This window comes from Rhinopithecus bieti, unplaced genomic scaffold (assembly GCF_001698545.2).
Source record: "Rhinopithecus bieti isolate Rb0 unplaced genomic scaffold, ASM169854v2 scaffold_74548, whole genome shotgun sequence".
In the NCBI taxonomy this organism is placed as follows: domain Eukaryota; kingdom Metazoa; phylum Chordata; class Mammalia; order Primates; family Cercopithecidae; genus Rhinopithecus; species Rhinopithecus bieti.
In genome coordinates, this window is record NW_016828873.1 from 332,196 (window position 1) to 345,931 (window position 13,736).

General features: G+C 39.3%; 1 protein-coding gene across 1 annotated transcript in view; it reads right to left on the reverse strand.

Moving 5' to 3' along the window:
* Positions 1–13,736, reverse strand: part of KDM5A (lysine demethylase 5A) — a 101,045-nt gene that overhangs the window by 38,928 nt on the left and 48,381 nt on the right. Inside the window, 6 exon segments of the mRNA XM_017864630.1 lie at positions 709–847; positions 6,018–6,373; positions 9,206–9,320; positions 10,655–10,805; positions 11,316–11,440; positions 11,826–12,007. Coding sequence (XP_017720119.1) covers positions 709–847; positions 6,018–6,373; positions 9,206–9,320; positions 10,655–10,805; positions 11,316–11,440; positions 11,826–12,007 — 1,068 coding nt within the window.

The window sequence follows — 13,736 nt, forward strand, 5'->3', positions numbered from 1 at the left end:
ATTTCATTTTCTTTTTCTGCCTCTAATTTTAAAAGTAATTCATTGTGGTACTCAGTAAATGTTAATTTCATTTTCTTTTTCTACCTCTAATTTTAAAAGTAATTCATGCACATGGAAAAAAATTTGAAGAATACAGTAGGTAACAAATTCCCTATTGCTAAAGAGTTAAATAACTAATTCTATCATCTTTCATAGCAGGGAGTCAATAAAAGCAAGCAATATTTAAGTAGGTAATAATTATTCTAAATTATAAAATCAGACAAAAGAGTAAGTGAACTTTACTAGAATTATTTTATAGATGCTCCTCAACTTACAACAGGGTTATGTCCCCATTGTAAGTTGAAAATGCATTTAATAAAATTAACATACTAACACAGCCTAGCCTACCCTACCTTAAAGGTGCTCAGAACCCTTCCGTCGGCATGACCGACGGAGCTGTGGCTCAATGCTGCTGCCCAGCATCGTGAGAGACGGTGTCATACCACACATTGCTAGCCTGGCAAAAGTTCAAAATTCAAAATTCGAAACACATTTTCTACTCAACGCATATCACTTTCGCACCATCATAAAGTCAAAAAATCACAAGTCGATCTAAGTTAGGGATCATTTGAATTAAGATTATTCTATTCTAAAGAATTAATAGTTTAAAAGATTAATCCGTGAAACAGGCGTTACCTGATAGGTGGGATGATCCAAAAGCCTTCTTACCTGAATAGCTTCCACTTTAGCGGTCCATTCTCGAGCCTTTTGTAAAGCTTCTTTCAAGGACAACACATTGGGTAGAAAGGCTGGAATGTTCTTGGCTTCATTGACAATGCTTTCTAAACTTGCCACACTGTGCCGTGGTCTAAAAGAACAATAAAAACAGAGTAGGATGCATGAGAAATTAACATTTAAATAACATTTCAGAATGCTTAGACAACTTTCATTTACATGATTTCACTGAATTCTTACCACAATCCTATAAGGGAGGCAAAGCAGCTAGTATCTTTCTTTTCCATCTTATAGATAAGAAAATGTACAAACATAAGTTTATAATAAAATAAAACATAAACATTTTATGGATAAGAAAACTTTAACTCAAAGAGAAGTTATTTTCCCCAGTCATTTAGCATAATAAACGACACATCTGAAATACTGATTCAGAATGAGGGTCAGATCCATGATCCTTTCACTATACTAGACTGCCTCTATTCTACTTCTCTACAGTACCTGAAATTGTCAGAGATGCACATTTGATAGCAATGTAGAAAACAAGAGACTAGAAATCCATTAATGTTGACAAGGTACATTTACTTAAACTACATTCATGAACATTAGTTACACAAAGATGAATAAAGCATAGACCTTATCCTCAGTGAATCACAATACAAGATAAGAATTATGCTTCTACTGGGAACTAAAACCAAATTACTATAAACTCACTGTTATGGGAGGCAGTGATTAATTCTGCTCAGGAAAGCTGAGAAAGGCTTTGAAGTAGGCCTTAAATTAGTATGATTCTGTCAAAACGAAAAGTTAAAGAAGTTAAACCAGGAATACAATGAACAAAGGCATGGAAAAACACTTAAAAGGCAGTTCATAGTTCAGTATGCAATTAGGGGGTGATGTGGAGAACTGGAGGCAGGGAACGGGTGGAAAAAGAATGGGACAGGAAAAGGGAATTTGGCAGGAAGAAAGATCCAGAGTCCTGAGAGCCATGGACTTCATCGTATAAAGCAATGGGAAGCTACTGAGGTAGAAATCGTTCATCATCCACGAATCCTACTATGTGTTAGGCACTGTTTTAGGTACTGGAAATTGCTCACGAGCAAGAATGACAGTCCTTGCCTCATGAAACCTTTATTTATTTTTTGAGTCTCGCTGTCACCCAGGCTGAAGTGCAATGGCGCAATCTCAGCTCACTACACCCTCTGCCTCCTTGGTTCAAACGATTCTCATGCCTCAGCCTCCCAAGTAGCTGGGACTACAGGCATGTGCCACCTTGCCCAGCTAATTTTTTGTATTTTTAGTAGAGACAGGGTTTCACCATGTTGGCCAGGCTGGTCTCGAACTTCTGGGCTCAAGCAATCCACCCTCCTCAGCCTCCCAAAATGCTGGGATTACAGATGTGAGCCACTGTGCCCAGCCTCATGAAGCTTTTTAATTTTATGAAGATTATTAATAAGGACTTTATGATGCACTGTGAGAACTGTAATGATAAATGAAAGTAAAGGTGCTATTGGAATACATAGTAGGAGAACCTAATCGACCTGGTGGGTAAAGAAGACTTCCCAAAAGTGATGTCTAAGCTTCCTCATCCTTTCTGAATAAGGCTTAATCAGGAAAGCTGGGGCCAGGGGCAGGAGAGGGTTGGTAGCGGTACACCACAGGAGATGGGCTGAAAATAAGAGTGCTCTACAGGAGAATAAAATACACATGCACAAAGATGCAGAGAAAGAACATAGATGTTTGAGGAACTGGGAAGAAAAATCACAATGTTTGGAACATAGGATACAAGAGGAAGAATGGCAAGAGGTAAGACTAGATATATAATTAAGCAAGAGGCTAGATGACAGATGGCCTTATAAATCAGGTTAGAGAATTTGGACTTCATCCTGAGGGCAACAGAAAACTAGAGAAGGATTTAAGTAAGGGACTGAAAGTTACACCTGTGTTTTAACAACGTACTAGTGGCAGTATAGAGAATGAATTAGAGAGGGCTAAGGCCAGACAGAACCTGCTGCTGTGATCTAGGCTAGCTATGACAGCAGCCTGAGTGGAATGAGAGAAAAAGAAGGAATAATCCTACAAGATTCTTTTCAAAACAGCAGACAGAATGATATATCCAAAGTACTAAGACAAAACAATTGTCAACCAGTAATTTTACACCTAATGCAAAAAAGTCCTTCAAGCATGAGGGTAAAAGGCTGTGCACAGTGGCTCATGCCTGTAATCCCAGCACTGTGGGAGGCTGGGGCAGGCGGATTGCTTGAGGTCAGGAGCTCAAGACAAGCCTGGCCAACATGGCGAAACCCCGTCTCTACAAAAAATTAAAAAATTAGCTGGTCATGGTGGGTACGCACCTATAATCCCAGCTACTCGGGAGGCTGAGGCATGAGAATAGATTGAGCCTTGGGCAGTGGAGGTTGCCATGAGCCAAAATGGCACCATTGCACACCCCAGCCTGGGCAACAAAGCAAGTCTCTGTCTCAAAAAAGAAGGTGGGGAAGGGGTTTGAAAAAGAATGAGCATAGCATAAATCCATGTGCAGACTTAAAAAAAAAAAAGAATGAAAGTGAGAAGCACTGGGGAAATATAATCAGCACAACTGAGTCTGAGGATAAAGAAGAAGGGAGGAGTCAAAGCTAACTACGAAAGTACCCGCTTGTTCAAATGAGTGAAAGATGGTATCATTTAAAGAATAAAGAAACAAAGGAGGAGGATATGGGAAGACATTAATGAGTCCAATTTTGGATACAGGGAATTTCAGGTGTCTGTGAGACATCCCCTGGAATTATCTAACAGGCAGATGATATTTATGAAAGAAATCTATATTATAAATGAAGATTTAGGAGTTACTCAGTATAAAGAAGGCAAACGAAGCCAAGAAATTAAATTAAATTTCCAGAGAGACTGTACAGAGTGAGAAAAGAAAGGTATCTATGCCAGAATCTTGAGGAAAACCATTATTTTAGATGTAGAGAGAAGGCCAAAGGCAAAGAAAGAATCTCAAGAAAATAATGGTGAGTAGTTAATAACCAATACGAAGAGATCAAGAAGATTAAGGATGTGTTTCAGAAAGATAATTCTGACAGAAATTAGAAAAGAGGCTAACTCCCACTATTTCCACCAACCACATAATCCTCTATTTCTTTACCAGTTTTACTTTTTTCATGACAGCAATTATTTGAAATTCATTCATTTATCTCTCTCTCTACTAGAACGGTAGCTCCATGAAAGCAGAGATCTTTGTGTGTCTTGTTCACTACTGTCTACATAGCATTTAGAAATAGTACCTGGGGGGGAGGGGGGAGGGGGAGGGATTGCATTGGGAGTTATACCTGATATAAATGACGAATTGATGGGTGCTGACGAGTTGATGGGTGCAGCACACCAACATGGCACAAATATACATATGTAACAAACCTGCATGTTATGCACATGTACCCTAGAACTTAAAGTATAATAATAAAAAATAAATAAATAAAAATTTTTAAAAAGTAGTACTGTACTGTCCACTAGAAATATAATAGGAGCCACATATGTAATTCTTAATTTTCTGAATTTTAGCAACATTAAAAATAAAGAGCAAGTAAAATTAAAAAAAAAAAAAAAAAAGACATAGTACCTGGCATGGAGTAGGTTCTCCATCAATACTTACCAAACTAAATTTCAAGGGAAAATATAAGAGGACTACAACCAGGTCAGTGACAATGAATTTGAAAGAGAGATATGAAAGACATTTTGGAGACAACATCAGGACCTGGTGACTGATTAAATATAGGAGACCAGGAAGACAAAGTGTTTAACTATTATTACCAACGAAATTTCATTTGGTAGCTTACTACCAGTTGTGTCAGGTATTATCAAAATCATAGTTTTACATTCCAAAGTTATTTAGCTTTGTCCACTTAATATGTTCCCACCTCCTGGAACTGTCATTAATCTGAAGACACTGAGTAATATGAATAGTTCAAACAGGAAAAGCAATGAATAAATTTTAGTATGTATTCTGCATGTCATCTGGATAGCAAAATATCCAGTGTACATAGAGGCTTCTCAGAGTTGTGCTCATTAAATCACCTAAAGATTTTCTTATCAAAATGTATCCAAAGTTAAGTGGCTGGCAAAGTAGTTAAGTACACAGAGATATTGAAATGAAGTGGAAGATGCTTTAAATTTCAGTTGTATCACTCAGTAACTACGTGATCACTCTATGCACTCGTTTCCTCATCCTCACAAGAGAAATTATATAAATATTAATCTTAGCTGCAAAGACCACCACCATTAATTATCAACCAAATTTGCTGATATACAGTCCGATATAAACACTTTATTTAAATCTCATTAAGTCCAATGGGGTGCTGATGCTAATACAGCCACTCAACACTCTCCTCCTGCCTTATTCTCAACTCCCAATACTTTTCAGCACAAATCCTCCACTCCAGGGAAACTCACTTATTTTCTGCCACCTGAACACACCCTTAATATTCCTTAAACTCAGTTTCTGACATTTCTCTTACCTTCCTTCTACTTCAATCCTACTCATTCCTCAAGGCTCTACCTAAGTTCTTATTTTTCTCTGAAGCTTCTCTATTGACCACCCAAGCTCACCATGATCTTCCCCCTCTGAATCCCTGTAACATTTTTCCGTACCTTTCGGTTAACATTAATAACATCCTACAATGAGCTTTACACTTCTTACTTCCTAACTATCATATCACTAAGTATAGGCTCTAAACAAAACACTACTTTGTATAACATGAAGTACCTAACAAAGTACTCTGCACAATAGTTTGCACATATTTGAAACTGTCTACATGTAGCCCCATTTGATAACTTAGCAACTGGCCAGGGAAGGCACAAAATATTTAATTAAATACTTAATGTCATCACAATAAACCAGTTGTTGGAGCCAGACACAGGAGAACCCACTCCCTAGCACTGCCACTCCATTCGTGGGTCCAGACACAATGAGGAGCTCTGAGGGCTGAAGAAGGTGTGGACTGTGGGCATTCATGCCCAGCAAGAAACTCTCCAGCTTGCCTGTGCCCACTGCCACTGACCTGCACCTCTCCAGGAGCTGCCTGCCAAGCAGGGAGAGAGGAGAATCTCCCCATTTCCTTCAGGCCCTGGATCATCAGGAAATGCCTTTCCCACCACCTACACAACTTAACTAATGCTACTTACACATTAAAATCCTAAAGGCAAAAAAAAAACAAGCCATTTAATGAAATAAGCCTTTAAGCTCCTTCTTCCCATTCTACCTTCTGACTTAGTTGTTAAAGAGGCAACAGTCACCAAAATGTGTTCACCTTGCCTGTAGGCAGACCTTAGCCTTTTCTTCCCATCGTTCCGAGACTGTAAGGAGCTCCTGTAGTTCAGCCATTGCTTTCTCCACAGCATGGTGGGGTGCCAACCCTACCCCAGAATCTATCAGTTTCTTCATGACATCCAAAGTGACTTGCTGTGGATCTGATAAGGTCAGCCTTACTTCGTCCAACCACCGAGCCTGTTGCAGCTCTTGCTTCAGTCGTGGTAATTCAGGGAGTTCCACATACAGACTAGAGCCCATATCTATCAACATTTGGAGTTTGGAAGAATCTGGGGTTTCATCCATCATGGCCTCCTGAGCACGTTCATGAAACTCCTCCACATCATCTAGCAGATTCTGAAAAGGTCAAAAGAAATAAAACTTCGAAAAACAAATTTAAAAGATACAAAAGAGTATGAACTAGACATAGTCAAGGCACACTATCAATTCTAGACTCTTATAATCTCACCATCATAACACCAAATATTCAGATATGATAGTTAAATTAATAAATATGCTTTTGTGTAATTACTTCTAGCTATACTCCTACTTTTAAAATATAGTTGATTCATTCAATAAATATTTAATGACTCCTGATTTAGATGCAGGCACTTTTCCAGGCACACAGTATTAAAGAAGACATAAAAAGTCCTTGTCTTCAGAGAACATACTTTTTTTATTTTTTTTGAGACGGAGTCTCACTCTGTCTCCCAGGCTGGAGTGCAGTGACACGATCTCGACTCACTGCAAGCTCCGCCTCCCGGGTTCATGCCATTTTCCTGCCTCAGCCTCCCAAGTAGCTACGACTACAGGTGTCTGCCACTACGCCCAGCTAATTTTTTGTATTTTTAGTAGAGACAGGGTTTCACCGTGTTAGCGAGGATGGTCTCAATCTCCTGACCTCATGATCCACCCGCTCAGCCTCCCAAAGTGCTGGCATTACAGGTGAGAGCCACCGTGCCCGGCTCGGAGAACATATATTCTAATGCAGGTGACCAGACAGTGAACACACGAATAAAATGTTTCAGTTAGTGTCAAGTGCTCTGAAAATAGGGCAGCACAACAGAGAATGACCAGAGCGGGCAGAGGCATATTACTTAGCAATGTCATGGTAGTCACAGAAGGCAAACTGAAACTAAATTGAGGGTTGGGGAGGAACTACAAGAGGGTCTGAATGAAGAACAGTTAGGGCAGGGTAAATAATAATTGCAAACGCTTTTAAAGAAGAATGAGCTTGGTGTGTTGCTACAAGTGGACGATGGAGAAATGTGGTTAAAAAATAAGCAGAGGTCAGACTACACAGTATCTTCTAGGTTACAATGAGTCTGAATTTCATTCAAATGGCTTTGGGGAACCACTGGAGAATTTTAACCACAAGGAAATGATGTGATTTGATTTAAAGTTTAGATTATCATTCTGGTTACCAAACAAAAAATAAAATGTCAGACGAGCAGAAGAAGAGAAAGCAGCTGAAAGCCTGTTGCAGTAATCCAAGGGGCACATTCCAGTGGTGTAGAGCATAGTTTAGGCAACGGAGAGGACAATAAATGGTTTGCTTTGGGATATATTTTGGAGGTAACAGCAGCCGGCACTTGTTTAAATATTGAACACGGGGAATAAGGGAAATAAAGAAATCAAGGAGTTTGATTCATTTGGTTCATTAAACAGCTTAAGGCCAGGTGTGGTGGCTCATGTCTGTAATCCCAGCACTTTGGGAGGCCAAAGCAAGTGGACTGCTTGAGCTCACGAGTTTTGAGACCAGCCTGGGTAAAATGGTGAAACCTTGTCTCTACAAAACATACAAAAATTAGCCAGGTGTGTTGTGTGCACCTGTAGTACCAGCAACTTGGGAGGCTGAGGTGGGAGGACTGCTTGAGTCTGGGAAGCCAAAGTTACAGTGAGCTGAGACCATACCACCGTACTGCAGCCTGGGTGACAGAGCCAGACCCTGTCTCAAAAAAAAGAAAAAAAAAAAAGAAAAGAAAAAAAGCCTTTAATATGCCTTTTAGTCCACCAAAAGGAAATCCAGAGTATAGAGCTGGACATACAAGTCTGTGGGGAAAAAGGCATCCAGGGCTGGAGATGTGGGACTGAATCAACAGGACATAGGTGATATTTAAAGTCACTGGGCAAATAAGGTATCAGAAGTGGGGGCACCTGAAGAAAAGGCCGAGACTCCTCATATACTCCAATACTTGAGAAGTCAAGTCAAAGAGAAAACAAGCAGCAAGGAAGACTTGAGAAGAACTGCCAATGAGCTAAGAAAAAACCCAGAAAGTGTGATGTCACAGAGGCTTAAAGAACAGCATTCAAGAAAGAGTAGTCTATCAAAATGCTCTTATGGAATGGAGTAAGACAAGAACACAACTGACCCTAGATTTCACAAGTTGATAACCTCGATAAAAACTACTTTAGGCCGGGAACGGTAGCTCACGCCTATAATCCCAGCACTCTGGGAGGCCGAGGTGGGTGGATCACCTGAGGTCAGGAGTTTGAAACCAGACTGCCAACATGGCGAAACCCCGTCTCTACTAAAAACACAAAAATTAACTGGGCATAGTGGCCCATTCCTGTAATCCCAGCTACTGGGGAGAATCACTTGAACCCAGGAGGCAGAGCTTGCAGTGAGCCAAGATCGCGCCACTGCACTCCAGCCCGGGCGACAGAGCGAGACTCCCTTCTCAAAAACAAAACAAAAAACACTATTTTAGACCCCTACCCACCCCAAAACACAAAACACCCCAAACTATCAAAAGATCATTAACTATGGAGATTAATATATTTAATACATACTTTGAATATTTTACATATTCATTAAGCCATCAGGGTGCTGGTAATTTCAGAGCTCTGCATTTTTAAAAGCTCGTGTATTAATAACACTGATACATGCAGATTATTTTAACTAATTTCTTGCATCTCAATTACATCTATGTTAAATGGGTGTTCTGAACTAAAATTAATATAGAAAAAAAATAATTCTTTATCAGCCTTACAGAATTTTAAATGGGGAATAACGGCTAAGAACAAAACCAAAAAATTGCCTATTAAAGAACCTCAAATAGCAGCATATAGTGAGAGAAAAAAAAAAAATAAAGCAAAAAACTAGTTTAGAGATACCATTCTGTGAAACCCAGAACAGGAGACCACGTCACAAAGGACATTACCCAAAAAAAGGATGTAATACTCCACCTTCACTTGCCGAGCTTGGCTGATGACACACGGAAGACTAAAAAGTTGTTGGACAAAGGCCTTCAATTCTTCCACTGTCAGTTTGGTCCGAGTCCTCCCACTATCTGGGCTCTGTCTGATGTGAAATAATATTGAGATATAACTAAGAAAAAATCAGTCATTCTGGTATCAAAAGGGCTCCTATTCTCTTCAGAATTCAAACCTAAGCAATCCCAGAATCCCAGTGTTTCAGGGATTACACTGCAATGGTGACCACTTCAAAACAGTTTTTAAGTTCTTCAGTTAATGACTCAAAGATTCAACTCTCCAAGTTACAGTTCCTTCGATCTACAAGTATTAAACATTTCAAACATTACATAAATTCCTCATAGTTGGAATATTAAGTTCATTGATAAAACTTAACCCTGTATCTTAAGAAGGTTAAAATGTGAAAGAAGAGCCTTTAACCTGCCTTAGGTTACAATGAATCCTCTGAAAGTGTTCCAAAATTTTGTGTGTGTATGATTTTTCTAAGAGGGTTCCTAAACTTTTACCAGGTTCTCCAAGTGGGGTCACTGGCCCAATGACAAGCTAAGAGCCGTTGATCCATGTCTCTAAGAAAAGTTATCTAACAAAATGGTAAATAAAAAATGTACAAGGTAATTTAAAAACCCAATATGAATTGCTATAGAAAAGCCATTCAGACAAAAGAAATGTGCTGGAATTACAACAACACATTTAAATACCACAGAAAATTTAATACTTAGGAATTACATCATATCAAGGGTGCATACTTCTATGCTTCTTAACAACCTCCTCTGCATCCATCAAGGTTACCCTTTGCTGCCACCTGCCTTCGGCCTATAGTTTCCATTTATTCATTTACAAATATTTATTGCACAACTATGTGCCAGGCATTGTTCTAAGCACAAGAAATATGACAATGAAAAAAAAATTCCTGATATTCTAGTCTTGTGTACATTCTAGTGGGGGATGGGGAAAAGAAGACAGATAATAACTAAAAGAAGTAGATTAGTAGATTAGCAGGTGGTGACACTAGGAGAAAAACAAAGCATGAAAGAAGGGTAAAAGGACTGTAATTTTATAAAGGCTTGTCAGAAAAGCCCTTGCCAACAAAGTGACATTTGAAAACAAAGGCTTCAAAGAGGTAGGTAACGGAACAAGCCACCTGGATATGGTGGGAAGGGAAGTCCAAGCAGAGTAAAGAGAGAGCATGAAGTCCTAAGCAAAACAGTGCCCGCGATGTATGAAGAACAGCAAGAGAAAGAACACTGCAGGCGGGAGCAAGAGAGAAGGGAGAATAGTAGGAGGTAAAACTGGAGCATTACTGGGAGCAAGAGACATGGCCACAAGAGGTCCAAGTCAACGTAGGGCTTCATAGGCCAGACAAAACTGGCTTTTACTCTGAAAGAAAGAGGACAACAATAATTAAACTCTTCTTAGGTTTACCTATGTTTCTGCTTTTTGCTCAGAAGCAGCTGAGCCACAGAAGCACAGGTCTCAGCTTCTTTTACAGCATCCCTGAGTTTTCGAAAGAGATCATTCTCTGGGTATTTTCTATCCTCAGCATCTTCCAGCATTACTCGCAATTCAATCAAATCTGTAAAAATAAATAAAGAGCCATATACAATGACCAAGACACAAAAAGCCATTCTAAAATCTTCACCAACCTCACTCAAGTGAGTCCCCAACCTACCAGTAGAAACATAATAATCAGTAGAAACAAACAGCTGTGAAAATCTCACCAACACAATAAAAGCTAACAACCAGGTGCTCATTTATAATCCTTATAGACAGTTTCTCTCAGGTAAATAAATTTCTCTTTCCAAAGAAGCCTTCAGTGTTAGTCTTACTGGTAATAGTGGGTTCCCAATATATATAATAAATTTACTGCAAGTTAGATGTCCGGCCCATTTTTAGTCAGTTTTTTCATTTCAAAGAAGATTCTCAAATAGAAAATTTCGTCTATATTCAACCAACCCATTAATCTCAAATCTCATAGGAAGCCTAGGATTTTTCTTTTAAGGAAGGAAAAGACATAAAACTAAACAAAGCCTCTTTTACAGTGACAATCAATTCAGCATATGTATACGAAAGAAGGAAATTTAACCTTTTTTGTGGTTGAAGTTAGCAGACAATGCTTCTGTAACACGACTGACCCAAGTGTCATAGGACTGTGCCCTGACTTTTACACCATATAACAGAGAAGGGAGGTCTTCTAACGGGTAGCGATATCTACAAAAAGAAAACACAAACACACACAGAAATAAAAACCTCAAAAACCAACAATAACTTAAAAACAAAGTTTTAAGTATAATCGGCTTAAGGAGAATACAATGGCCAAGGGAATGGGATCTTCATTCACATGAAGAGAAAATCAAACCAGCCCACCGTTTTTAATGCAAGGAGACAAGGAATATGTGAAATCAACTGATAAAGAAACTAATTTCAGCTGCCAAGTTTAGGGCCAACTTTAAAGGACTGGTCTTCAAGCCTCGAAGTAGACAGAGAAGTTGAGAAGTCCAGAGTAAAGGAGTAAAGGAAGGGAGTAAGTAAAAATAACATTAAGACTTGGTTTTAAAAAAAGGTCATGGAAGTTTCACAAAATACTTTTGGATACCTAAGACATTTCTTCTGCATGGGGCAGGGGCACAGATCAGTTGGATGGTAGAGACATACAAGCCGCTCAGGATTACAGGAACATGTGAGAGCAGAGAGAAAACATGTGGTTCTGCATGCTGAACACTGCCGCTCATCATCAGGAACAAGCTCAAACACTTCTTCTTCTGACATCAGGACACCCTGAAATATAATTTATTGCACTAGATCAAGTCTTTCTAGTCTTTAAAACATCAAAAAACTTAAGTTACTACATTTTTTTCCACAGACAAATCTCTGACTTAAAGGTATAAACATGAAAGGTACAATGGCACAACATCGAAATGCTTCCTAAAAGTAATCATCATTGTTTTTCAATGCTCAAGATTAAAGTTTGGTATCTAAGGATGCACATTTGAGCAACAAAACTATAAAGAAATGTGGGCTGGTTGCAGTGGCTCATGGCTATAATCCCAGCACTTTAGGAGGCCGAGGTGGAAGGATTGCTTGAAGATAGGGATTTGAGGCCAGCCAGGGCAACAAAGTCAGCATCCCTACACAAACATGTTTAAACATTACCCACGCATGGTGGTTCATGCCTGCAATCCCAGCTACTCAGGAGGCTGAGGAGGGAAGATCATTTGAGGCCAGGCTGCAGTGAGCTGGGACAGTACTGCTGCACTCCAACCCCAGCCAACACAGCAAGACCCTGTCTCTAAAAAAAAGAAACGTGATTACCACAAAAGTCAAGACAGTTTTTTGACAGAAGGGAAGAAAATTGTAATTGGGAGGCATTCTGGGGGTGGCTGGCCCCAAACTCCCAATTATATTCTTGAGCAAAATAAATTAGTAATCTATTATCCAAAAGTAACAGTGACATATACAAACATATGTAAGGACAAAGAAGTATAAAGTAAATTGTACAAATCAAAATATAGTATCAGCATGACATCAAAAAGAAAGTTAAGACAAATTCAGTATGCCAAGAATATAAGAGTGGGCAGGGTGCAGTGGGTCACGCCTGTAATCTCACATTCTGGGAGGCTAAGCCGGGCCGATCACCTGAGGTCAGGAGTTTGAGACCAGCCTGGCCAATATGGCGACACTTCGTCTCTACTAAAAATACAAAAATTAGCCGGGCGTGGTGATGCATGCCTGTAGTCCCAGCTACTCAGGAGGCTGAGGCAGGAGAATCGCTTGAGCCTGGGAGGTGAAGCTTGCAGTGAGCTGAGATTGCACCACTGCACTCCAGCCTGGGTGATAGAGCAAGACTCCATCTCAAAAAAAAAAAAAGGATCGTAAGAGCATAGGAAATGCATTTTACCAAAGACCTCCATTTATTATATAACTTTACAGTTTCTGCTTACTTGATGGAGCAAGTTACTTGGAAACACAATTCTGCAAGAAGAGCAAACTTTCTTCATTTAAACAAGGTGGGAACCTGATAATTTATTCACTGGCATGCACAGTTCTGGTTTTTCATTATACATTGTTTTTGATACTAGTTTAATTTAGATGTCTGCTGACCATATTCTCCTATCTTTCCATTTTCTCATACTGACATTTAGTATTTTCTTTAAAAATTATTTTAACATAAAAACAGTTTCAAAATGCACTGCACATACTTCTTAGTTTATAAGAATTTAGCTTCAGAACAACTAGCAATGCTGTTCTCAAGGGAATGCTAAGGTGGCAACTGAGAAAGTTCTGGTTGCTTCAAGAAATTTTATACAGTTTCCCAAACTGTACTCCAAGGATCACAGATCCTAAAAGATACTCTGGGGAAAATAATTTTTTCTTGTTCCAGGTGCGGAGGCTCACACCTGTAATCTCAGCACTTTGGGAGGCTGAGGTGGGAGGACTACTTGAGCCAACGAGTTCAAGACCAGCCTGGGCAACATAGGAAGACAATGTCTCTACAAAAAAAAAAAAA